We start from the raw sequence: 27,707 nt of genomic DNA on the forward strand, positions 1-27,707 counted from the left end.
TGCTACACAGCCAGTCAGAATCATAATGCCAATAATGCAGACTTTTTAAAACCAGGTATGCATAAGTCAGAGAGATGCTGCATGAAGTTAATGGACCCTTTAGGAAAAGGTGCCTCTGTGTGACAGGACTTTAAACACTTCACATCCTGCAACTTGTCAGGAGAAATGAAAGTGGAAGGTCAGTGATTACTAGTTTGTCTCTCCTCTCCCCGCACTGAGTGAGAGCTCTTATCTTTAGCTTGATAACATTTCCTCCTCCCCGCAGGATGCAAGTGTGCCATTGAGGGATTAGTGTGATAAATGTCAGAGGCCACAGCATCTGTCAGAGAACCAAACACCCTCTTGATTTCTCCTCCCGCACCCACCTCTGTCTTTTCTTTTTCCAATCCTCTCTGGCTCGTCTTTTATCTGTTTTCTCATGTTAAATCTACACTCTATTCACTCCTCTCAGACCTATTTACATCCATACAAAGAGCAGCCTGACTGAGGCACTGTTTTCCCATGCTCCCTCCCTGTGTCTCACCCTGTGCTGAAGTAGGGGCCGCTATTTCTGGTGCCAGTCGGGGTCAGTGCACTGTAATTCTGCTGTATCATGTAAGCAAACAAGCTTGATAGGCCATTGTTATTCTTAGATGTGACAGAGCTGGAAACATGTCCCCGAGCTGTCGCTTCGGTTTACCATTGTGTTTAAAGGGGAAATATTTAGTTTAAGGTAATTTACACTGTGGTATGCTTGTTCTGTTTCAGCACAAAACTGCCAGCGGAGGATTTTACAGTATAATAAAATTATAACTGAATGTAATATGGCCCTTGTTGTTTTCAAGATGATTATGCTCCCATGTGTCTGTTTTTTGCTGCCATTATCTTCATGCTGCTTCTCAGCAGTGCTGTCACCTGATGAGATAAACTAGTCAGTGATGGAATTAAAGCAGCTAAAAATGTCCTCCCTTCTCTTATAATATTCATACTCATTCTTTCATGCCTTAGTTCAGTGGGGCCTCAGCCTTTTCTTTGGGGGACGGACATGCTGGAGGTAAATTAAACATGAATTAGAGTCTAAGCAGGAGAATCCTTGGTATGTAAATATTAATACAGTACCTTAAAATCTAACCTCGTGATGGAGGCAACAGATTATATAAGAACTCTGTAATGCAAACAAAACTGCGAGCTCTCTTATTTCAGGTTATTCATGGATTCTGGACTACATACTTTTTTAAGAGAGCCGAAAGGCTGCCGTTGAATCACTAAAATTAGAGGTTGGAAACTAGTGAATGAAACATAGCAGATTAAGATAAGTGTCATGTGCACATTTGCAAACCATGTAATAATGTGTTTAGTGCTCGAGTTGAGTGTCAAGTTCAGGTCAATAGTTAGATACAGCTCAGAGACCTCCGTGTGTGTGTGTGTGTGTGTGTGTGTGTGTGTGTGAGTGAGTGAGATCCTGTTGCACATCTGATGGGCTCGTCCCACCTCACAACTCCCAGACAGATGGGCTCAGGTTCTACTTACTCTTGACCTCAGCGATCATCCTGTCAGTCGCGGCTGCTGCTTTGATCTGACTTTTTTAAACCACAGATTTGAGGAAGTGCTTCCTTAATGTTTTTTTCCCCGCAGGCAGCAGAGCCTTAGGAAATCAACAACTGCCTTTCCATCCATATTGATATTTTGACAAGTAGTTGCATGGTTGACCTGAAATTTGTTACAGCTATTCACCATTATTCTGGTGACCTTCTGACCTCTCCTCTAGCACCACCATCAGGCCATATTTTCCACTTTAACAGAGATAAAAAAGAAATGTAATTTATTTAGTATATTCATGCTCCCCCGAGGACAAAATCTCATCAATTTACGTATAATCTTTCTTGACTACCTTGTAATTTCCTGAGTACTTGCACTCAAAACAAAAAGTATATTCCCATGTTCCTGAGGGGATGAATTCATTTGATAACCTCTCCTGTTGCACCACTTGGTCAGTATCTTGTTGATTCAGTGCAGCATACAATGATCTTACCATTGTATCCTGCATTGAAGTTACAAGCCCCTTTTATACTTCCTGTTCAAGGCAGGAACGTCGTGCTGTTACTCTGCCTCATCATTCTTTATAAATGGCGTGAGCACCGGGGGACACAGTTGTCTCACTTTTAAGCCGGCAGTGGAGGTAGTAACAATGGTGAATCAACATCTGTGTAAAAGGGACAGCCAGTAGGATGGGATGGGCGTGACATTTTGGCGACGTGTTATTTATATGACCAACTGTCAGGAGATTTAAAAGCAGCTAGCAGCAGTTAGCAGCTAACTCAAAGACGAAGAACAGCAGTGACAATGTCTACATATTGGGGAGACAGTGAGTTCTGGGAGCTCCTTACCCCCTGAGCAGAGGGCGGGATCAGCTGCCATATAACAGGGTTGGTAAATGATTGTCATTGCCATGTTATGCCACTGTTATTGTTTAAAGTGCTGCAGAGATGTGTGCTGTATGTCACACAAGAGGTCAATTCTGTTGCGTTAAACGTCACGCCCATCACACCTCTTTTGCCAGCATGTTGACCAAAATCACACACTGAGGTGGCTGCTGGTAAAGGTGGACCTGTGGCCCTGTCCTGCTACCTCAGTATCAAAAGGGCTACACCCTGCTGAGGCTGCTGCATTAAGGGCCATCCTCACCAAGAACAATAACTATAATGTTGTGCCATCTACACTGATGAACGATAATGTTCTGTAGTAACAGTGGTGCCAAGTAACATAATAAGGAGACACTGATACTGAAAGGATATTGAAAGTTACAGCAAAATACTCACTGACAACATATTTTTGTTCTCCCTACCCTGTGCACTCTTGCAATGCTGTACCTGCTCGTAGCGAACAAAGCATAATGAAAATTGATTACTGTACCATCCCTAGCCTTTATTTGACTCCCCTAAAACGTGGTAGTAGTAAAAGGGGTGTATTTTTTATGTAAGGTTTGTTTCACAAATGTTTTATCAAGCGGATTTCACATTAGGTACGATTGATTTGTGCCGTGTCCGAGTACGATTGCCCCTCCCTTCACTTCCCTGCCACATAACTGTCACCTAGATAATACTGTTTCAAACCCGAGTACATTGGCATCGTTATTTACGTGGCAGACAGGCACTGCTGCCCTGGAGACCGTCATCAGCGACAAAATGGCGGCACAGCAAAGCTAAACTCTGTTCTTGGCTGGAGGAGCTGTTGTCGGGTCTAGAGCGCTCCACCTCCCACAGTAGCTCCTACTGCAGGTCAACGATGGCAGCAAAGCCAGATCTCGGTCTGTCCACGGTAGTCTGCGCTGCCATCTGATTTAGAGGCATCAATATTTAATTGAGACTTTTTCATAATTGGTCAAAAACTAAATGGCAGTCCACCTCTGTGTTTTGCTGCAGTTGGTGATGCAAACCGAGTACACGTGAACCATACTGGTGACCTCCTTTTTAAATGGAAACAAGTACAAATTGGCTTATCTTGCCTAATCAAATGAACTGGACTTTGGGGTCAGGTGTACTTGTATCCAGGCCTGGGTCCCTAATGTAAAAGCCCCCTAAGTTTAATTTACAATTACAGTTTGACACAGGAGATAAAGGGTAGAGGGCATCAACTCGTCACTAATATAGTTTTAAAAGCAAGTTTCCAGAAGTCTGTATGGGATTATGTTCTGCACCCGTGCCGCCATTTTCCCACCCATGTAGATTAATGTCAGAAAGAGTCCAGGATGGTAATCTGGTTTAAATGCCAGTTAATTTGCTAAAGGTGGACGTCCTCTCCTCTCCCTCCCTGATGACCATCTGTGGTCTCGGCCAGCTGCCAGAGCAGGCAGACGGAGGGCAGGTCGGCTGCAGCCTGTCAACTAAACCCTTCATGGTTAGACAGTCAAAACAGATTCCAGCCTTTGAACAGCCACATGCCTTGTCTCATCTGTCTACTGTACCTGTCAGAGCGAGGGCTGAAGCGTCTGTTTAAAATATACAGTCGTAAATCTTTAGACATAAATTATCCTGATGGAAGATTGTCTGCCGATCACCTGACAATAGTTTCCTGCGTTTGTAGGAGATTTTCTGTCATGTCCTTCTAGCTGCAGGACTGAATAAAAGGATTTCATAGCTCAGAGTCTGGCAGGAAGTTTTGTTATCATGGCTTTCCAAATACAGAAACTGATTGTGTATCCTAACAAAAGGCTTTGACTTCATTGTAGACATAACAGTGTCTTTGATACGACTTCCCCCTTGAGATTATCTTATCCTCTCTGCCTCTGCTCTCCTTTTATGACTGGTGTATCATGGGCTTATGTTGTCTTATCTTTAAGTGAGCCTAATTTTGCAGAGCCTTTGACTATAATCCACCCTCGGAGTGGGATGAGCTGTGTTTTCAGGGGGACAGCTGAACCGAGACGTTTATTTCTGTTGACGGATCACCTGCCACTTCCATTGGAGCTCTCTGAAGCTCGATTATCAGCGCTGACACACTAGTTATGATGTGTGTGTGTATGCATGTGACCCAGACTATGTGAGCATCATGCATCAAAGCAAAACATGTCTTTTAACAGCAATATTTCTCTGGTGTATTTTCTGAGTATCTTCAGGAATTTAAACAGTGCTGTTCTTGGAAGGATTCCCCTGAATCCTTTTATTATGCATTCTTGTAAAGTTCAGGCTTCATTTTAAATTAATTTATTTCTCAAGTCCCTTGAGAAATAACACTGTGTATTCTGTATGTGGTCCCACAACTTCACTGAAGCTTTTTAATGCTTTTACTGACTGAAACATTCAAACTTCGAAAGTCTTTTCAAAGGAACAGTTCAACATTTTGGGAAATACACATTTGTTTTCTTGCCAAGAATTAGATGAGAAGGTTGATACCATTCTCATTCTCAGCTTGGTGTGAGCAGTTTCATATAGGCACTATTTTCTTTCTACTGAGCTACATCCACCAAACGTATCACTGCACAGAAGGAGGCATGCAGCTACTGCTAGCTCACCTAGCACCACTGAGCTTGCTAACGTTACAGCTCAGCTGAGGAGGACGCCATTAATGTTTACATCTCACGCTGCCACGAACATCTCATTCATGACTAGATTCATGCTGCATTCTACGTACTGATACAGTTGGCGGGTGTAGTTTGGTAGAAAGAAAATAGTTCCTACTTGAAACTGGTCACAACATGGTCTGTGGATTATCTTGAGTTTTTCAAATGTATTTTTTGGTGCTTTGAGCACCACAAGCTGAGTGACATCTAGTTCCATTATATTCAAGAGAAGGTAGACGTCTTTACGGCCGGTATCTCCAACACTTGGCAACTCACACCAAAACGATCTAGATTGATAAACAGCACTACAGGTAAGAGGTATATATGTATTTTTGATTTTGAGGCGGACCTTTTCTTTAAAATTGATACTGTTGCTGCCGTTGCACGGAGCCAGGCTAGCTGTTTCCAGTCTTTATGTTAAGCTAAGCTAATTGCAGAACTGCTTATCTGTTGCTTTTCTTGGACGTACAGTATATGATGGCAATCTGAAAGTCTTTAGTTCTTGACAGTTGGCCAGACAAAAGAATTTGAAGGTGCCATTTTCTGACATTTTGTGATTCAAGATTATTGATTAATAGAAAAAAAAATAGATGATAAAAATAGTTCCAGTTGTAGGGATGGGAATTGATAGGATTTTATCGATATCAGTGCCATTATCGATTCTGCTTATCGATCCGATTCTTTATCGATTCCCTTATCGATTCCTCATGTGAATTAATGATATCACCTCCTGTTGTTTGTAACCCAATACATCTGCTTTCAGAATGTTTTATTATGAACCTTAAAGCCATGGTCTAGTTTAAAAAGATGATGTGAAAGATTTGAAAAAAAACATCCCCAGCCTGAGTGTGTCAACACCACGCAGCTAGTGCAGCTAACTCAGGTGAGGCAGCTAACGCAGCTAGCCCAGCATATTATAACAACAAATAGCGTGCAAATCAACTCAACTGCCCTGATCTTACCACCCTTGGTATTCCCATGAAATCCGACAACAGGAGCGGGGATGCGCCGAAGCTCCACAGTCGGCTAGCAGCTCCAGAGAGGCTAACAACAACAGCGCCCCGCCCGCCGTCCACCTGGAGCGGGGATGCGCCGAAGCTCCACAGTGAGCTAGCAGCTCCAGGGAGGCTAACAACAGCTGAAGTGAAGCTACGGTTTTGACCGCTTCTGTCTCTCCGCCATTACGTCTTCTTTGTTGTTGGCTGCTGACTGACTGACTAGCATAGATTCGGTGTAATGAAAAGAATCGATAAGGGAATCGTTAAGCATAAAGGCTAATGATGTCGATGAATTGGACCAGTTGGAACCGGTTCTTAACAGGAACCGGTTCTCGATTCCCATCTCTGTCCAGTTGTATTGTTAATTCTGTATTTCTTATAGATCATAATCATGTATTTGTTATACTGGTCATTACAAAGTTTCGTTGGATTAAACGCCAACTTGTATGACTCAGTAGCAAATCCATTTGTTTATATTACTCTCTATGATTGAGTTTTTGTTCCTTTTATCTGTATTCAGTTGCATGTCTTTGTTGTTACTCACATACACACACATACCTGAGGTCCAACTGATTTTCACATGTAACCGCATGACTCCACCTCATAGGTTGCCACAGTATTGCTCCATATGTTTTGAACTCCTCTTCTCTCCTCAGGGTCAGCAGCAGGTATTTACTGTAGTGCACAGAGCACATTCCCCTCTCGTATGGAAATCACACACTCAGCATGTGAAACTGTTGCCTCAGGGTCAAACACACTCTTCAGGGGAGAGAATATTGTTTGCTGAGGGCAGCTCATAAAACTGTAGAGGCCCTGCTTCCCAGTGTGCTGCTGCTGTCGGAAGGGATGCTCAACTTTAATCTGCCATACTGATTTAGGACTATTATCAAATGTGCATGGACTCCAATATCTGCTCTCTCATCGTCAAGAGAGGATCGATCTGAGGCCTTGGAGTGCCGGCCGCTCTGATTGATGCACTGTAGAGATGAATGCTGGTCAAATTACTAATGAGATTTGATTGAGATTCCCCTGAGTAAACAGACTGTCAGACAAGATGTGGAAAAGTTGGTGAAACATTCGGTCTGATGCAATTTAGAGTCTGAATTTTCTCCTTCTGAATCCCACTTCTTACTCTAGGTAAGTCCTCAGGTGGGGGATGGGATGCTGCGAGTGAGTCAGCATTGTCCTTCTATCGCTAATGGCCAGGAAATATCTATGTTGGAGTGGCTAATTGGATTTCTTTAACAGGAAAGCATCCGTCCAGCTCCATTAGCTGGTGGGAAACAGCAACACACAGCAGAGTCGGAGACAGGTGGGAGATGTGGACTAAAGGAGGAAGAGTCAGGAAAGAAGAGGGAGGCGTGTTTGTTGTTGATGCAGGTCAAGGAGCAGGCAGAGGTTTAGTTCAGGGGAGGCAGTAGGTGTAGAGAGGTGTTTGTTGTTCATGCAGATGATGATGGAGTGAAATGCCAGGAGTGAAGCAGGGATGTGTAATGAGCTCATTAGCAGGCAGCCCTTGTGTTGGGGTAATTCACTTAACTGCAAGACTGCGCATCTGATCATTCTTCCCGGATGAAGAACAACATACAGTAACACAGTGCCCTGACTCTAGTCCAGTTTATACTAATAAAATTTAAAAAAAAAATAACCCTTTTAATATAATGTATCTCACTTGTTTTTGGTTTGTTTCAATTAGGTTGGTTGGTTTGCAGAGCTTTTTTTTTCAGCAATGCTACTCCACTGGCAAGGGAGCCAGACAAATTAGCGAGGTCATGTTTTATTTGCTCTGGCAGATTTGTTTGGTCCCCTCCTGTTAAAACACACTTCCTGCAGATCTGGCTGGATCGAGCCAGTCACAGCCTTTCATCTTATTTGGGGTGGGTTTGATATGATGGCTGAAAACTTGTGGAGCCTTCACACTTTACTAAAAATTTGGCTCAGGTGCTCTCGCACCACAATGGAGCATAAAGCTAGCTTAGTAAAGAGAAGAGCTGTTGAGGCGACTGTGGCTCAGGAGGTAGAGCAGGTCGTTCACTAATCATAGGATCGGCAGTTTGATCCCCGGCTCCTCCAGTCCATGTTTGGAAGCATCCTTGAGTAAAACACTGAACCCCAAATTGCTCCCAATGGCTGTTCCATCAGTGTGCAAGTGTGTTTAAGAGTAGCAGGTGGCACTCCTAATAGTTTCACTTTTTTTTTATGCGACTTAGTGACCAATAAAATCTTGCAGACTAATGACCTTTCTGGTCAACTAATGTTTGGTCGACTATTAGGGGGCATCCCTAATTGTCTCCATGTCACCGAAGCAAACTAGATTTGCTGAGAAGACCATGAGACAAAGTAGAAAGCATAGTCCTGGAAATTGTGATGTGAACTTTAAGCCACAGTGTGTAGGAATTTCTCCCACCTAACGCTGAAGTCATATATTGCATTCAAACGGATAGCGCACTCTAGTGCCTCACTGTTTCAAACGTGTATTGCAACAACGGTAGCCGCTCTGTACCAAAAAGCTATGATAACATTGATGAAACCATGTCATCCGATATTTCATGGAGTATTCATTCAGGCTCCACACACGTGACGCGAGTTGACAAACCCCCTCCTCACCATGCTGGCTGTGTTTACAACGTAGGACTGTTGGGGTACGTGTAAATCAAAACGAACCAATCACGTCTTGTCTTTTGACAACTGACAAGTGCCTCAACCTCACACACCTCATCCCTGTCCTTGCAACACTGCGCCGCTAACAGTGGCTAACAGCTGTTAGCGGCCAGCGCCACCACTAGCCGCTGTTAGTGGCACTGTTAACGCTGTTAGCTGTGATTGCATTACCTCTCTCCTGCAGTAACTCCTTTCAGCTGGGAAAGGCTACCCCGATGTTGACCATTGTTTTTTGGATTCGCCGGTCTTGTTGCCTTTTTGATTCCCTTTTGAGCTTTCTTGGTGACGAGGATTCTGTCTCCCGTGATGGTGCATACGCATGATCTTGCATTATGCTGAAAGAGTGGGACTTTGTTTCAGATTTGCTGGGGTAGTAGCAAAGTGCCTCTTGCTCCTCGCCTTCGGCTTCTCAGTCACACACCGCTGGCCTGGCTCTCAATGAAAATGCCGAAGGCGAGACTATATGTCCCTTGCTGGTGGATGTATTCCCAAGATGGAGCACACGTGATGAGACACCGGTCGCAATGTATATGTAAATGAGAATTCTGGGGCTTATGGACATACATGGATACACTGATGGAGGTAAATACACATGTGCTAGGCTACACTTTTGACTGCAAAATTTGCTTGTCTCAAAGAACAACTGAAATTGTTACACATAGTGCCTTTAATGCTCTAAAAAAAAAAGATAATATCATAAAATAATAAACGTAAAAAAGCAATTCCTTCATCTGGGTTTTTAATGGAATATGAGACTAAATGGAGAACTGTGTGTTTTATTGTGTATTGTCTGTTGTGCTTCTTGAAGTGAAAATGAATGAGTAAAAAGGGTCAGCGCAGGACACAGATGAACCACATTTACATTCTTCCTAGCAGCTCTTGACATAAACGAGTAAAGCTACATTCAGCGACACAGTGAACAGACAGGAAAGGCTAAATCAAACCTGGCAGCCCTATTACCTCCAGGCTACAGCTCTCGTTGGCATCTTGTGCATCCACTGACATGCTGGTGTAAAGTGTAATTGAGGGTCCGTCCTATACGCCAGTAGGATGGCGAGAGACCCTGGAAGGGGAAAACCACTCGTTCCTCAGACACAGATCATGAAGGAACAGTGGGCCTACTATGCTGCCTGTAAATTGAGCCTTTCTTCCTGTGAGAGGGTGACATAGTGGAATGCAGCACATTAATGTGGACATGGGTGGGCTCCTCATTCCTGTCATAGCATCTTTCTCTTCTCTTTGACCCTCCATGACTTTCTTCTCTCTTCTCTTTGCTTCTTTAGAGTTTGTGTCAACAGGGTGTGGATGCAGAAGTTTTTTCATCACCATAGTTCAGGTTCTTGTAAGGATATTTATCATCAGTCACAGCTGTTTATCTTGATGTTGTCTGTTGTATCCCATCAGTTTCAGGTTCATGTCAGTGAAGCTGTATTAAGTTCCTGTTTTCATCAGCTGATAATTATCTGTATAGGCCAGTATTAGCTTATTGCAGACATATTGGTTCTGACATGCATTTTGGTGGATGAATGAAAATAAATTTCAGCAAGAAAGAGGTTGAGGTTGTTTAGAAATGGTATCACCACTGCATAGGAAGGCTAGTTGTTGAATCACCTCACGTTGTCTGCTTCTTGGTCAGAAAGTTGCGCTTGAACACACTGTAAGGACCACAGCCAGCGGTCAGCTAGCATGTACGTTCTGCATCTGCGTGAGAGGAAATAACTCTCTACACCAGCAGGTGGCGACAGTCTGTATTAGTTATTCAAAAAGGGAAATTGGCAGACCAACAGGAGGCATTTAAGATGCTAGTTAGCCAGCTAACACTTTAACAACACACCTGGATGTTGAACAATTATGAGGCATTTCTGCTTAAGATCTCAATGGCTAAAAACATAATCTTACCTCATATAACAAGTTGTTTGGATCTCACGGCGTCTTGACTTTAGTCATTTGTTTGCTTTCCTCACTTCCCTTCCTCTTCTTGCTCACTAAGCTGAACTGCCAATTGGAATGATTTAATTTACCGACAGCCACGACGCCAATAAGCATTGGCTTACAGCAAACAGACAAGGGCCGACAAGGGCTGACGGTGCGGTACACACCGCAAAAACTAGGGCAACAGACACTCGGCTCAACACTGAGAGACAACCAACTGTTGGCTTGGTGTGTCGGGGCCCTTTGTTTATGCTGCAACCTTCCTCAGAGTAGGAAATTGAAACATGCATAAATGCAATATTCCCATCACAGTTTTCACATTGCAATCATTTGTTTGTGAGTGGCACTCCTTTTAATTATTTCATCTCACTGGACTTTGAAAGTTTGAGTATTAACAGTTGTTGACTCAGTTGTCAATCTCACAAACGCCAGCCTTCCCACTCAAAGGTTTGACGACTGAAGGAGCAGTTCTGTTTTTATCACCAGAGATCCTTGATAAAAAATGTCAAGAACGTATTTGAGAATTGTCTCGACATGATTTCTGACTGCAGAAGTGAATGATTGAAGTTGAAAGTAAAATGAGACCTACTCAGAGTAAGATAAAGAAACAAGCAAAATTGCTCAAATTCTCTTTGTTTTGGTGCAGTCATGAGGTTGATAAACGACTAACACATGTTGAACAGACATATTCATCAACAGTCATGTTGTCTTTCTCTTTTTCAGTGTGGGCTAATGTGGAGGTGAGCATGGAGGACAGAGTGGAGGTGTTCAGAGGAGAAACTGCTTCGATCACCTGCATGTTCACATCTACTGAAGGCATTGGCGGGATGATCATACAATGGTTCTACGTGAGTTTCCATCAGGCCTCGTGTACGCATACACACAGAAGTATGATGTGTTCATGCATGTGATGTGTCGTGTGTTTGTATTGTGACCTCCAGGTGACACGGACGGGTGAGAAGCAGAAAATCTACTACCAGGACAGCACCATGCAGGTTGTAGACCGAGGCACACAGTTCACAGACAGGATCAGCGTGAATGGCACCGGAGCCAGTGAAGCGATAGTTCTGACTATCAGGGATGTGCGCCTGGAAGATGAGCTGGAATTTATCTGTCTCATCAAAGGTCTAACGGATGGGACCGGGGAGGGACGCACAAAGCTGAAGGTGTTTGGTAAGATTTAGTCTGAGATTTTTAACTTTTTAAACTCCTTTAACCTCAACACTTTGGTATGGTACCTTTGGAACCAACAGTAACCCTTCAGACATGGTACCTAGACCCTAGCGTTTCCACCACAAACAGTACTCTTAACAGTGGGCGTGGTTGTTGTCACTCACTGCTCCGTTCAGCACTCACTGTATTTCCTGGTTCTTCATCGGTGACATAGAGGGAAGTCTGCACCTCGTTTATCGTCCACAGAAAGAGGCTGCATGGTGACATTCTCAGAACAAAATAAAGTGTTGTCGTAGCCCACAGGAATGAGTGAGGATTGGAATATATGCAGTTCACATACAGTAAACCGGTTGAAATCAACATATCTATAATGCTTGAAGATCTACTCATTACTAAAAGTGTTTGTCATATAAAAACTAAAGTTAAGATCAAAGTTGTCACAGTGAAATTTAAGTTGTGTTGATTGATTCACATTGTCGACTTGTGCATTGAGTAATACTATAAGTTAACGTTCCACCTTAAAAGTCGCCAGCAGTCGGCCCAGTGAGTTAAGTTATGTTTTTTCTCCAACTCCAGCTGCTGCAAGAGGCAGCAAAACATCCTTTCATTGTATAGTTACAGTTTACTAATAAACTCTCCACAGTATGAACAGTGGTTACATGAACCTCAAAAGTCAGACTGCAGTTTTCACAGCTCCGCCTTTTAGTACCAGATCTGTGTGCTAGGTACCCCAACAGAGGGGGGACCAAAAATGGGGACGGTACAGAACATTCCATTGGTACCATCCACAACTTTTCACAGTGGAAACAGAAAAAAAACTTAACGCATAATTTATGCACCACAGTACCCATAAACCTCAGCTCCTGTCATTGCTTACAAAAACACTTCAAACCCATTCAGTGGTTCCAGTGACACTTCATGTTACTGTACATATGCAACATGCTAAGACACTGAAACTGTGTCTCAGCTGCCTGAACACAGGCATTTTCTATAGAAGATTTTGCCTATTCTAGCTCTTGATTTGGTTCTTGATTCCTTTGCAGAAAAACCGGACTATCCCACCATTGAGGGTGTGCAAACAGGGATCTCAGTTAGCGAACCCGGCCCATCCAAGGTAAACAAACTTTGAATCACATCAGAGTACAAAAATGATGAAATGATTGCCAGGCTTCATTTTTCACTTTGAATTTGGTCTCCTTTCATTCTCCTCTCCTACAGATTGCGACCTGTGAGGTCAAAAATGGCTACCCCAAGCCGAACATCACTTGGTACAGAAACAACGCACCACTACGCGTTGCTCAGGATGGTAAGACCGAGTTACATCGGCATCTACGATGCATTAATACACTGTTTTAGTTTTTACTTAATGTGGTATCATTTCTTTCTCCATGCCCCTCCCCTCCCTTTCCTTCCTTCGTCTTGTGTGTTTGCAAATGTTTTTTTGTCCTCCAGGGGTGTTGGTGATGCCCAGCACCACTACTGAATCCACCGGTCTCTACTCAGTGAAGAGCGAGCTGAGCATGATGGTGATGAAGGAAGACAAAGATGATCAGTTCTACTGCGAGATCACCTACTTTGTTCCCGGAGGAGTGGGGATGCTGGAGTCCGAACGTATTAACATCACTGTATACTGTGAGTTTCACACATAGTATAACACCAGTGTCATTGTGCACCATGAGACCACATCCTCTTTTCAATGGGAGACAGTTTTAAAAAGTGACACCAGCTGCCCCATACACAATATCAATCTATGTGAACACCAGAATATTACGCCTATATATAATACAGTGTGTATTAAAGCCACAACAGCATGAGTAAAGTCAGATGCTGATTTTGGGTGATAACTGCAACTACAGCCGGCTTTCATGGTTGTTGTATGGGGTTGAGGTCACGGCTCTGTGCAGCCCCATTAAGTTCTTCAACACCAAATTGAAAAGTGATTTCCTCATGGACCTTGCTTTGTGCACTTAGGTCATTTAGAAACAGAAAAGAGCCTGGTGCCACAAAGTTCACAAGATTAGAGGCACACGTCTGTCTAAAATATTATTAAAACTTTCCTTAATTTGAACTAACAGGGCTGAACTTATGTTGAGTGCATGTCAAATGGGATGAATGCTCAACACGGGGAAGATCCCCATGTTAACAGCTTGCAAGTGTTAGAAACACTACGTTATATTGATTTAATTTAATTTGGGTTTAAACAAAATAAAACAAAAGTTGCCTCTTTTCACCTTTCATCAGGAGGGCATAATGTACAGAGAGGTGAAGACCCTCCAACCTTTCCCCAGTGCAGCAACAATCCCTCACTGGTTTCCCAGTGTAGTCAGAAGCAGCGCAGTTGGAGATCTAGTGTAGTTTGCTGCCAGGATGGTTTGTGGCTGTCACATAAACCTCCTACAACTTTTTAAGTTCAGGTTTGTGGTCTGACCTTGACTTCCTCTCTCTGTTTCAGACCCCTCCACAGCTGTGAGTGTTTGGGTGGAGTCACCAAAGGGCAAAATCAAAGAAGGGGACTCGGTCGAGATTCAATGCCGTGGCAATGGGAATAAGCCATCCTCCCTCGTAACAATCAGTCATGTAAGAAAATCTACCCTTTTGCACTCAGTATTCATGCACATGCAAAAGCAGCAACAAGTCCCCTCAGCAGAAAGAGTTGTTGACTTAAAAATATCCGAATTAAAGTTTATTAGTTGATCAGATTACTTGGGCTTTTTGTAGGATGGTAAAGATCATGAAGGCAAGACGCTGCTGCTGGCGAATGTGACTCGTCGTGACAGTGGAGATTACATATGCACCTCTACGGACACGGACACCTTTGAGGACGTCACGGGACAAATTTCTGTGTTTGTAAACTGTAAGGAATCTGCACTGATATGATTTGTGACCATTATATAAGCATACATTTGACCAGCAGTGCTATGATACATGCCTGATTTTAACCTTTGCTCTCCCTCTCTGCGGTGTGTGTGTAGACCTCGATCCTGCTGTTGTGAGGCCTGGAGACATGACTGTGGTACCCCAGGGAAACGAGCTGAAGGCCACCTGCAATGCCCTCTCCTCGCTCCAAACACAGACTGTCTGGTTTAAGGTCATACGTACATGCAGTACAATACAATTACACAAACAGCAACAATATTAAGTCTCATAGATATACCAGCACCCCAATTATTACTCATACATTTTGGAGACTGGTCACTCTACTGTTTTGGTGCGAATGGGTACTGTGTGAAACATTTGAATCGGGTTGCAGGTCAGGTTTAGAAAGTTTGGGCAGTAAAAATACAAATGAAATGCAGTTTTTGCAAATCAGATCCTAGCTACATTTGGAGGGCGTTTGAAATGTGAATAACAGTGGATTTCTACATATATATCTCAGTCTGGATGTTCGGGCTGCTAGAATTGGATTTCAAAGTGTCTTTGATGAGCACACAACAACTTCACATCCGGAGTGATGGAAGTGCTGAGCAGAATCCATGTTTCTATTAACAGAGCACTAAAGGGGGCAACTTGGAGAACCACAGTCCCAGACAGACGCCGTAATAAATTAAAAATAAATAACCGCAATGTGACAGGCGATTGTTTGGAGGGTGAAATGATGGACCTCTACTTCTCATGCGTCTGCATTGAAAAGTTGCATCACTATCCTTGCTGCGTAGTTACTGATGCCCGCGTCATTACCACAGATAGATAGGTTGGTGATGTCTGGACACACAAATCCGATCTAATCAGTTGCAAATAACAGTGTGGACGGTCTGTTGTCGAGATCTGATTTAAGAACAAATTTAATTTCTCTGCAGTCTCCAGGTAGAGTCATGGAGTCAGTGGCTTATTTTTAGGAGGTGCAGACTCAACCGTCGGTACGAGAGTTCAGCTTGCGGCAAAGTAAAAGGCGGCCAATCAGGAAGTCTGAAAATAAAAAATAATTCTTGATTTGATTTGACCGTTTTGTTGGCAGCAGCTTGTCTAAAAGACAATAGAATATCAATTTGTCATTACTTTTTCTCACGATTGAGCGTGTATCAAAAGGTCAGTGAAAGTTCAGGTTTTTTGTAAAAATAGGACTTTAAATTTTGTGAAAGGTGATCGTAAAATTTTCTGCACAACTTTTTGTAAAAAGTTCCTTAAAGCAGCCATCAGATCTATTAAAAACTAGTACACTGGCAATCCCTGCTTTGTATCCACATGTGCATAGCAGTGTGTGTTAAATGTTTTTGTGTCCCTGTGTGTGTTTGTGTAGGATGGAGCAGAGGTTTCAATGGGTAACATTTTGACACTTAAGGACGCTATGTTCGACACGGCAGGGACGTACATGTGCGTGGTGACTGTTCCTGAGATCGAGGGAATGGAAACCAGTGGGACACTTCATGTTTATGTCGAGGGTAAATCTGATCACAGAAACTGTGTCCTGAATATTAAATAGCTCTCTAGTCCTGATATAATGTTTAATGTAATGTTAGTTTCTATATGCATTTATATATGATTAGTTTTGTCACATTGTTGTGTAGTTTCAGTTGTATTTTTTGGTTAGTGTGGCAGATTTTAAAGGAAAGATGTATCTGTGTGTTTGCACCAGGTATTGTTAGTGGTTAGAGTAGTTATGGTCATGGGAGAACTTGTTAAGGTTATTAATCTTGCTCATCTCTCTGCAGGCCCACCAGAGATCATGCAGCCAGAGCACACAATGATGGAGGAGAGTTTTGAGAACACAGTCGATCTGAGCTGCACTGCCAGAGGTTTCCCTGCTCCCAGTATTGTCTGGACCACCTCTGATGGAAAGGTACAGCTGAGGGAAGCTGGGTTCAAGTATTTATTGTACAGAAATTGTTCTGACTGGGACATTAATTCAAGCTTATTCATCTGGTCTCCCACTGTAGTCGATACTAAGGGTGCTTTCACACCTGCCCTGTTTGGTTCGGTTCAATCGAACTCCAGTTTGTTTGCCCTGTAAGTGTGGTTCATTTGGGCTGGTGCGAACACAGCAATCGCACTCCGGTGCACACCAAAACAACTGGACCGAGACCTTCTTGCAGAGGTGGCCTCAGTCTGGTTACAAATGAACACTGGTGCAATTCGTTTGTGGTGAGAACGTGTTCCGACCTTGAATCCGAACCAACTGCAGTCATATGACACATTGTTTGGGTTAAACATGAGCATGTTACAGTCCTGGAGGATTATTAATGTGCACCTCCTCCTGTACTGCCTTAATATGCACATTCAGCACATCCAATGCATCAAAACATTGTTTTCTACTACAATGACATCAATATAGTCCATGATGACCAGCGCTAAAATCAACCTGCGTAGTTGTCCCTCCATTGTGACATTAGAAAGTGTCACATTTATCTTGCAAGTGTACTTGAACGTTTTGTTTACTTCCTGGATTTTCAGCTTTCTCGTGCACGGCATTTGATTTGGTCCGCTTGTAAATGCTGCGGTGAGAACACGAACCAACTCTAGGCAATTATGCAACTTTGTGACAAAAGTCCCTGATTTAGACCAAAGCAAGACAACTCTAGGTCTGAAAGCACGCAAAAATATCTCAGCAACTATACCATAAAGTTTGGTACATCTGTATATGGCACAGAGAGGATGTATGCTAATAACTTCAGTGATGCCCTGACTTTTTATCTGTCGTCACCAGCAGCTCAAAATTCTTACTTACTGTATCCAGTGAAATATCCAAACATCTACTAGATGGATTTCTGTTTGATGTACTTTGTGTTTAACGCTAATTAGCTTAACTAAAACGGTGAACGTGGTAAGCGTCTTCTAAACGTCAGCATGTCAACATTTTTTGGAGCATGTTGCCATGCTAGTGTTAGCATGTGGCTCAAAGCACCACTGTACTAAAGTACAGTCTCATAATGCCAATGCCATGGCTGTAGACTCTCTATCTTGTTGATGTAAGCATGATATTCTCAACACCACTCATTCTGATAAAACTCGAGCACATTTTTGTTGCGTGTTTGTGGGTTTAACTTCTTGATTGGCCTGAGATAGGTGCTGTCAGCTGCCTCTAAAGGTTGGTTTAGTTGCATTTCAGAGAGATGATGCACCCGTCTTCAGTCTGTGACAGGATGCACTGAACTCTTTAAAATCTGACCTACACAGAGGAAAGGGAAAACTTCTCCACCTGTTGACCTTTTTTCCTCTGCCTTTAACTGTGTGTTTTTCTGCCAGATCCTCAAGTCAGCCTCCCAAACAGACACCGACGACGGCGTTCAGAGTGTGGTCAGCATCAAGGTCACCTCTGACATCACTGCCTTCTGCAATGCCTCTAACGAGTTTGGCACTGCCGCGGTGACCTTCAGCATCACAGCCAGTGAGTTCCTCCTGCCGCTTGTGTTTCCTGTGTCTGCTCTTTGTGTTTATTTGAGTGTATGTGTCTATCTGTTGTCCTCTTCGCCGCCCCCCCTTTTCCTTCTCTTCCTCCCCCTCTCGTGTGTGTCACCTCTGTGTTTATTTTTACTTGGTCTGAAGGCCTCGAGCTCTGCCGTGTACAGTAAAGTGTTGCCTGTGACATTTCAATCAGTGCTGTTGTTGTTTCGGACGAGACGCTGTGAAGCTGTGCGGCTGTTAAATGTGCTCCCCTCTTCCCCCAGTGTGTTAACAGGGAGTGTCCTCCCTTCTGTGCCTCTACCTGTTTTCAGCTATAAACACCACAACAACAGCCACCACTGCTAGTACCCCTACTAGTAGCGCCTCTAGTAGCACTACTAGTAGCACTACCACTACAACTACCACTACCACTACCATTTCCTCCGCCACAGGTAAGACCACAGTCATGCACTGTCTGCCTCGCACCACTCAAGTCAAATCAACGAGAAAAAGTTTAGAAAACTACTCGTATCTAAAGAAAGCCCATGAGAAGGATTTGACTGAGAGTGAGTGTGATGCCTCACCTGTCAGTAACGGTTATTATCTGCAAGTCACTTGGTTCACACACTTCCTTTCTTTCACAGCCGGCTGAGTCTTTTTTCTGTGAGTCAGACAGAAAGAATGAGAGTGAGAGAGGAAAACTTGAAAGCACCTGAAGGCTGCAGCAATTACCACACTGGCATGACTGAGAGGTCATTACAGCCGTGTTGGTTAGTGATCACTGATTAAAAACTGGTTTCTACGAAGTATTTGTAGTCTCTAATGGGTGATGTACTGTCATCGCTGCAGGGTGTCTTATTGACTTATGTGTTGGCACAGCTTTCACTTTCTGTTGAAGTTATTGGGTAATTAAACTTAATTTGCTAATATGCGGTCTTTTTAATATGAGTTTAACAAATTATCTATTATCAATAATCAGTTGAATCAGATAAAAAGGATTGACGTGGTTCACCTTCTGCCTGCTGCAGTGTTATGAGGAATGAGTATTGCATTCCTGTTAGCAATAATGGCGTGCAGATGGACACACAGTTCACAACCACGAACACACACAAGCATCAGTGTGACTTTAGAAAGCAGCTGATGCTTTAAATGCACTCAGAGCGAGTCTCCTGACTCCCATTACGGGTGCCGCCTCCTCCTGCCTCCACTCTCTCTTGTACACCATGCCAGGAAATTTTCAGCCCCTCAGAGGAAAAGTGTTCTGGGTCGTCTTTTCTGGCAAAGCGCTGGTTAAATGAGATCAAACAGAGCTGCCCTGGGAAATGACTGTTGTGCTACTGACCACAGTCGGCCAATCAGGCTCGATGTTTAGCTTCAAGTCACAGATAATGTCCTCTCAAATTAAACATTAGTCGTGTTCAGTCCAGGCCTCTGCTGAAGGTCTAAACTGTTTGTGTGTGAGTGTGTGAGCAACAGAGCGAGTGAGAAGGAGTTTATTTTTGTTTGTGTGTGTGTGTGTGTGTGTGTGTGTGTGTGTGTGTGTGTGTGTGTGTGCGCGTGTGCGTGTGTGTGTGAGGCCTGCTGATAGGAGTTATTTAACACACCCAGCCACCCACTGATAATTATGCTCATGTTGTTTTTCTCAGTCAAAGCAGAAACAGCTATCCCAAAGCAATCCCCAAAGAAAGTCAAACAAGGTTTGTAAGTTACGCTGCTGAAGACTCTGCCTCACCTCTCCATCTCAAGGCAACAAGCTTCCTTCCACTTCTCCTCCACAGCACCTCCCTCTCTCTCACCTCCCAGCATTCATCAGACCCCCCTCTCTCTCTCCTGATGAACAAAACATCAAACAATCATTGAGTTGTTCATCTTCTTCCTGTGCATGTTGTCACATGTAAACGCACCTCTCCTCCTACATTCCTGAATGACCTCCTTTCTTTAGGTTGCCAGGTTAAGGTCACCTGATTGATGCTAGCGCTGCACTCTCTTTAGACACGCTGTTCAATGCTATGTACTGTACCTACACTGTGGAATGCTGCACAGCCTGCCTGGTGCGATCCTGCATCCGACTCTTCTGCCTCATGCCGTCATCTCATTCATGATCCTGCTGCAGAGTTAAACCCTGTTGTTGTTGTTGTGCTTCTTCTCCACCAGAGGGCAGAGGTGTGATCATTGCAGTCATCATCATCTGCATCCTGCTGCTGGCCATTTTGGGGAGTGTGCTCTACTTCCTATACAAAAAAGGCAAGCTCTGTGGACGGTCCGGCAAACAAGACCTGTAAGTATAACAAGAGCCACTTAAGGGTGAAGGGTGAGGATGTGATAATGTTGTAATCATCTAGACCCTGCATCACTTGTAGTGGACATCAAATATTTAATGAGTCCCCAGACAGTTTTTTGGAGACAGAATAAGACATGAAAGAAAACCAGCATGGCAGAGGATCAAAACAGGAAGTGGAGTACAAAAATACATACATTCATTTTCTTGAGTTGATTCCCCAATATTTTTCTTGTACACATACAGAGGTGCATGTTAAGCATCATAGGCTGTTTACCACCATGCATGCATGCACCAGCAGTGCATTTTAAATGTCTTCAGATAAACCTCTGAACCCATATGAGAGTTTTGTCCGGTGCCAACTGAAATGTTTGACTTGATAGCAGACTAAGGCCTTTATCACACAGGAAGCATTTTAGCAGCTTGAGGCGCCTTTTTATAATTGTTTTTAATGAGAACGAAGCTTTTTTTCTCACATTTTTTGCGTTGCAACGCACGTCCTGTGTCTGCGCTCTAGGAGCCTGGCATTTTTGCCAGAGGGCTCTGAACTCTTTTCTACCCGTTGTCCAATCTGACAATTTGAGAGGTGGCTCTTCTGCGGTGGTGACAGCAACAAGTTTACAGTTGGTAAACAATGAAGGAGAAACTGATGGTAGCGGTTGCTGGATACCCAGAGCTATACGGCCCAACGTTAGACAGCAGGTTGTCAAACTGCCCCTGAGTCATCCTAAAATATGCCTGTAAACAGCCATCATGGAGGTGAAGCTCCCCGTGATCCACCCTCTTTTTTAGGGTCTCATGTACCCACACGGATCTGGGAAATAAGAATAACTCGAGGAGTTCAGAGAGCTACGGCAAAAATGCCAGGCTCCAAGAGCGCAAAAACACGAGGTGCATCGCAACGCAAAAACAGTGTGCAAAAAGCTTCATTCTCATTAAAAAAACAATCACAAAAAGGAGCCTTCAACTGCCAGAATGTCTTCTGTGTGATCAGGGTCTAACTGGCCTCAAATCAGCTATAAAGTAAAACACAAATTCAGAGGGAAAACTGCTAAAAAAGGCTCTGATAATTTTGTAAGTTTAAGATAACATAATGTAACACAACTACAAGCAACACAGGCATGCTCATATGTGTAATTAACACACGGTTAAAGCTATTGTAATCAATATTTATTAATTATTTACAATGGACAACATGTAATGTGAAAGGTGCTGCTCGAAGTGATGAACCTGCAGATAATTATAACCAACTCTGCAGTTCCTCTCAGCCCTGTGGAGCTTCATAGCATCTTTTAGCTCAGTGTTTAAAAGCTCTAACACAAGCAGAAACAGCAGAGCGACACAGTAAATGGCTAGCTGGTTAACATAGTGGAGCATTTAGCAGCTAAAGAGGAGTTGGTAGTGACCAAAAACAGCAAACAGGAGGGAACAAAAGACTAATGTTTGTCAGGTGGACACAGACATGACTTTAAGGAGTTTGTTTTGGTCTCACAGCACCAAAGAGAAGTCCAGCAAAGATAACATCGTGGTGGAGATGAAGAGCGACAACACAGAGGAGGCCGTGCTTCTCGGAGTCAACGGAGAAAAGCTGCCTCCCAGCGACCAGGTAGATATCTACTGTTTAACTTAACGGGTTGTAAGTCGCCTGAGATGATGCTGTTTTTCTGCTGATCTGATTACACTATTAACATATGTACACCCCCTCCACTCCACCTGTCTCCCTCGCCCTTGTCTTTGTCTCTGTGTTGTGATGTCTGCATTTGCCCTCTGGAGTAAAGAGTGGTGAGTACCTGGATGTACAGAAGTGAAGAGGCGACAGCAGACACACCAACAGCTGCTCCTGTTCCTCCCTCTCAGGCTCAGACCGGCCGAGGCCTTCAAGCTTCCACCACAGCTCCTTATCCCAGAGTTACGTCATGGAGAAGCTCAGTCGTGTGTCAGTTAATATCATGATGCACGACTGAGACTCAAATGACTCCAAGCTGCAGCTTTTGCTTAGTGTCCTTTACATCCAGCACTTTTCTGTTGGAATTAGCTTTAATGAGGAGTGATTTGAGCGCTCTATGACGTAACTCTGTTACCTTTAAACCAAGGACTATCCTTCGCCTATAGTTCTCAGTACCACGAGCCTTGTATACTGCTGATTGTCCTTAGAACAATAATTTGAGCACAGCATTGACCAGAGACTGTTTTTATACCCGACTACGCATCACCTCAGGCAAAGTAATCACTGAAGAGCAGCCTGAAACAGGTCTTTATCAAGTGTACATATTATAATCTATGTATATATTTCTTTATTTAAAATAACTCTATAGAAAAAAAACAACCAAAAATAAATGACCCGATAGTGTTTCATTTGTTTGGGTGCTCTTTATGGGAAGCAAGAAGAGCTTAGGTAGATGTCTTGTTTTTATTTTGAACATTTCTTTGTCTGTGTTTCCTGTTTTGCATAAGTCTGTACACTGAAATCTTTGGGAATGCAGCGATGTGTCCTCCTATAGCCAGTTACAGCCTCACCAAAGTTTTTCCTTTTAGCTCTGAAAACAAACTGTTCAGATCATTTAATCACACATCATTCATAGTTTCCCCTTCTCTGCAGCTCGTCCTTACACTTCACAGATTGTGCATATTGAAGAAGATATTTTTACACTTTCTATAATGTCCATGACTATAATGCATTATAAACATACTTAGAATCTGCTTATAGCACTGTATAATAAGCATTCATAACTGTTCGTAATGTTTTGTAACAATACCACATTATAAAGCATTTTATAATGACTTATAAGGTCAAGTATCATAGTGCTTCAGTATTGCTGGTCACTCACTGACATTTTGATGCAAGGATCATAGTGTGTTATAATAATTATGAAACATGATAATCATTTTATAATGATTATAATCACTCTTAATGCATTATAATGTGTAGGAAGTTACGCTGCCATTGGGTGCTTTAAGTAAAGTAGTGAAACATTACTCAGGCTGGTTATAAGTGACTTCAAGTGGTCATTGTTTGCTTAAGTAAAGCAAAAAAACCATATCATTAAATCTACCAAAGAACACCCAAAATGTTGTATTATTAATGTCTTTGTTTGACAGGTCATTACAGAAATTGTTTACTCCAGTTTGATGATTAACAACTAAACAACGGACATTTACATTTCACTAATGTAGCGTTTCTCCCCAAAAAACTCACTCAGAAGTAGGGATATTTCTAGACTAATTTACTTGACATGTAAACAGAAGTTAAATATTAGACTCTAAAAGTCAGACTACACTTAAAAAAAATAGTCAAAATTAAGCACAATTTAATCTATAAGGTTAAATGTTGTCCCAAAAAGGATTGCATATATTTTAAGTCATTTCAAATCCATCATAGTTTTCAATAACCAAATAATATTTTAAATCCCACTGAAATGTGTGACACTTTGCAATGTGCATTATGAATATTACACACAGTCTTAAAAAACACTCAACAACTCATCATATAGCAAACATAACATTTATTTACTGTGTATAAAATGTCCCGAATCATCTCCATCATCCCCCCCCCCCCCCCCCCACACACACACACACACACACACACACACTCATGTCCAGGCGTCTGCGGATCTCCGTGTGCTCAACTAATAACAAGCCAAAGCATCTCTCTCATTTAGCCTAACAAGTAGACATCCAGCCAGTGTGTGTGTGTGTGTGTGGTTGTACATGCGTGTGTGAAACAGAGAGAGCGAGGAAGAGCCTTTGATGATCAGAGCCGCTGGTTAGTTTTGCATGCTGATCTGAACTCCTCTCGTTTTCCTCTGGGTGTCCTGTTAAGTTTAACCGACTAGTCATCGACTAATGGCACACATTCCTGCTCTAAAGACTCAACTGACACAAATTATGGATATTACCTGAAACTGTTGTCTATGCTCATAGTGTATTGTAGACACGCGCTTGCCAAAAATGTCCGTGAGTGACCAGAAGTTAAGTTTTATGCTACTTAAATCGTAGAAGTCATTTTAAAATGCTTTGTAATGCCTTCTGATTATTTTATAAAGGATGATGACTATTTATGGGTGCTGACAACTAATTGTAATGCATTATAATCAGCCCATAGCACTGTAGAAGTATGTTTATAATGCAGTGTAGACATGGGAATCATAGAGAGTGTCACCAATGTTTGTGCGAGACGGGTGAATAATCTTCAGCATTTGATATAGAAGGGTTAACATTATTTGTTATTCGCTTATTTTATGGTTTCTGTCCTTCACAGACTATTTTTTTTAAATGTTTTTTATGTGTGTTTGAGTTGAAGCATTGCCAACAGCCAAGTAAAAAAGTTACAGATGCCTTAGAAGTTCAGTCCAAGCCTGTAGAAATATCATCATTTGTATTGTTAGTTATGTTTCTATTTAATGTTCAGTGCACTGATTTCTTTGTGGTTCTTCATGCAGTTGTGTTTCTCTAATGTGAAACAGTGGTTTTGTTTAATGTGACTGTACGTGAATGAAAAGTATTTCTTTTGTTTAGCTATTTTTAGTTCTTGAAGAGGGAGGATGAGGAACAGATTATTGGCCCATGGTGAAAATGGCTCACGGCATGAAGTTGCCCTCCTCATGAGAAAAAGACACATTTCTGTTTGATGAAGTAATTAATTCATGTTTTGACTGAAACTTGAAATAATCTGTCGGATCCCAGAGAGACACAGAATCCCCCTCAGACATGAAGACTAACTACAGTATGTGACTACTGAAGAGGGGGGAATGACTGTGACTCCACATATGCAAATTAAGTTTGTAGACAATCAACAACCAAGACACACTGTGCTCAGTAATGTGCATGTCCATACTCACCCTTCCTTCCCTCTGTCAGTCAGTTTCGTTCTGCTGTTTTTACGAACTACCACTGTTACATTGTTTTGGATGTTTAAAATCTGTAAAATACCTTGGAGTTGTGAAATGTTGAAATTAATGTCATTGATGACATTGAAACCAATTTACCAACAAATTCATTGTTTGTAGTTTTTGAAAATTATACCAAATAAAGATTGACTGTTAAATGAAACGAAGAGCTTGAAATGATTGTAAGTTAGACATTAAGTTACCTATTACACAACTTAATGTAGAGGCATAGGCTGCTAAACAAAGACATCTTAATGTCTGCAGATTTAAAAGTCTCGCGTAAGAGTTGTACAATTTCCTTGAACGATGCCCCAGAAAGAGCAGTGGTATGTCATCCATCCATCCATCCATCCATCCATTTTCATTCGCTTATCTGGGGCCGGGTTGCAGGGGCAGCAGGCCAAGAAAAGCACCCCAGACGTCCCTCTCTCCAGCAATGCTTTCCAGCTCCTCCTGGGGGACCCCAAGGTGTTCCCAGGCCAGATGAGATTCCTCCAGCATGTTCTGGGTCTGCCCCTGAGCCTCCTACCAGTGGGATGTTCCTGGAACACCACCAATGGGAGGCGCCCAGGAGGCATCCTGAACCACCTCAACTGACCCCTTTTGATGCAAAGGAGCAGCGGCTCTACTCCGAGCTCCCTCTGGATGTCCGAGGTCCTTACCCTATCTCTAATGCTGAGCCCTGCCAGGGACACTTACTCCCAACATATGGAAATTTAAATTTCTGATATTAAATGAACAATGAATTAATATTTACGTGGGCATAAATTAAATGTTTCTTTAAAAGAAATATCTATTTTTCCTGCAATTAGTAAAAGAAATAACACACTGAACAAAAATATAAATGCAACACTTTTGTTTTTGCTCCCATTTTTCATGAGCTGAACTCAAAGATCTAAAACATTTTCTATATACACAAAAGACCATTTCCCTCAAATATTGTTTACAAATCTGTCTAAATCTGTGTTAGTGAGCACTTCTCCTTTGCCGAGATAATCCATCCCACCTCACAGGTGTGGCATATCAAGATGCTGATTAGACAGCATGATTATTGCACAGGTGTGCCTTAGGCTGGCCACAATAAAAGGCCACTCTAAAATGTTCAGTTTTATCACACAGCACAATGCCACAGATGTCACAAGTTTTGAGGGACTGCAGGAATGTCCACCAGAGCTGTTGCCCGTGAATTGAATGTTCATTTCTCTACCATAAGCTGTCTCCAAAGGCATTTCAGAGAATTTGGCAGTACATCCAACCGGCCTCACAACTGCAGACCACGTGTAACCACACCAGCCCAGGACCTCCACATCCAGCATGTTCACCTCCAAGATCGTCTGAGACAGCCACCCGGACAGCTGCTTCAACAATCGATTTGCATAACCAAAGAATTTCTGCACAATCTGTCAGAAACCGTCTCAGGGAAGCTCATCTGCATGCTCGTCGTCCTCATCGGGGTCTCGACCTGACTGCAGTTCGTCGTCGTAACCGACTTGAGTGGGCAAATGCTCACATTCGATGCCGTCTGGCACGTTGGAGAGGTGTTCTCTTCATGGATGAATCCCAGTTTTCACTGTTCAGGGCAGATGGCAGACAGCATGTGAGGCGTCGTGTGGGGGGGCGGTTTGCTGATGTCAACGCTGTGGATCGAGTGGCCCATGGTGGCGGTGGGGTTATGGTATGGGCAGGCGTATGTTATGGACAACGAACACAGGTGCATTTTATTGATGGCATTTTGAATGCACAGAGATATCGTGACGAGATCCTGAGGCCCATTGTTGTGCCATTCATCCACGACCATCACCTCATGTTGCAGCATGATAATGCACGGCCCCATGTTGCAAGGATCTGTACACAATTCCTGGAAGCTGAAAACATCCCAGTTCTTGCATGGCCAGCATACTCACCGGACATGTCACCCATTGAGCATGTTTGGGATGTTCTGGATCGGCGTATACGACAGCATGTTCCAGTTCCTGCCAATATCCAGCAACTTCGCGCAGCCATTGAAGAGGAGTGGACCAACATTCCACAGGCCACAATCAACAACCTGATCCACTCTATGTGAAGGAGATGTGTTGCACTGTGTGAGGCAAATGGTGGTCACACCAGATACTGACTGGTTTTCTGACCTCCCCAGACACCCCCGATAAAGCAAAACTGCACATTCCAGAGTGGCCTTTTATTGTGGCCAGCCTAAGGCACACCTGTGCAATATTCATGCTGTCTAATCAGCATCTTGATATGCCACACCTGTGAGGTGGGATGGATTATCTCGGCAAAGGAGAAGCGTTCACTAACACAGATTTAGACAGATTTGTGAACAATATTTGTGAGAAATGGTCTTTTGTGTATATAGAAAATGTTTTAGATCTTTGAGTTCAGCTCATGAAAAATGAGAGCAAAAACAAAAGTGTTGCATTTTA

The 27,707-nt window shown here is 42.9% G+C and overlaps 1 protein-coding gene across 4 annotated transcripts in view; it reads left to right on the forward strand.

The window, feature by feature from the left end:
• mcamb (melanoma cell adhesion molecule b) overlaps positions 1–25,431 on the forward strand; it is a 52,359-nt gene extending 26,928 nt beyond the window's left edge. The window contains exons 2-17 of one of the 4 annotated variants that reach the window (XM_049576058.1): positions 11,353–11,477; positions 11,571–11,802; positions 12,846–12,916; positions 13,021–13,108; positions 13,255–13,434; positions 14,255–14,379; positions 14,521–14,656; positions 14,775–14,890; positions 16,040–16,181; positions 16,452–16,579; positions 17,983–18,124; positions 18,453–18,572; positions 19,767–19,817; positions 20,275–20,398; positions 21,893–22,004; positions 22,172–25,431. In XM_049576058.1, coding sequence (XP_049432015.1) covers positions 11,353–11,477; positions 11,571–11,802; positions 12,846–12,916; positions 13,021–13,108; positions 13,255–13,434; positions 14,255–14,379; positions 14,521–14,656; positions 14,775–14,890; positions 16,040–16,181; positions 16,452–16,579; positions 17,983–18,124; positions 18,453–18,572; positions 19,767–19,817; positions 20,275–20,398; positions 21,893–22,004; positions 22,172–22,174 — 1,895 coding nt within the window. In that variant the 3' untranslated portion in view covers positions 22,175–25,431. Of the gene's footprint in view, positions 1–11,330; positions 11,478–11,570; positions 11,803–12,845; positions 12,917–13,020; positions 13,109–13,254; positions 13,435–14,254; positions 14,380–14,520; positions 14,657–14,774; positions 14,891–16,039; positions 16,182–16,451; positions 16,580–17,982; positions 18,125–18,452; positions 18,573–19,766; positions 19,818–20,274; positions 20,399–21,892; positions 22,005–22,171 lie in introns of those variants that run through there. The other 3 variants (XM_049576059.1, XM_049576060.1, XM_049576061.1) reach the window with 3 other exon arrangements.
• The last annotated feature ends 2,276 nt before the right edge of the window (positions 25,432–27,707 follow it).

The sequence above is a fragment of the Epinephelus fuscoguttatus genome, linkage group LG5, assembly GCF_011397635.1.
Source record: "Epinephelus fuscoguttatus linkage group LG5, E.fuscoguttatus.final_Chr_v1".
NCBI classification, from domain to species: domain Eukaryota; kingdom Metazoa; phylum Chordata; class Actinopteri; order Perciformes; family Serranidae; genus Epinephelus; species Epinephelus fuscoguttatus.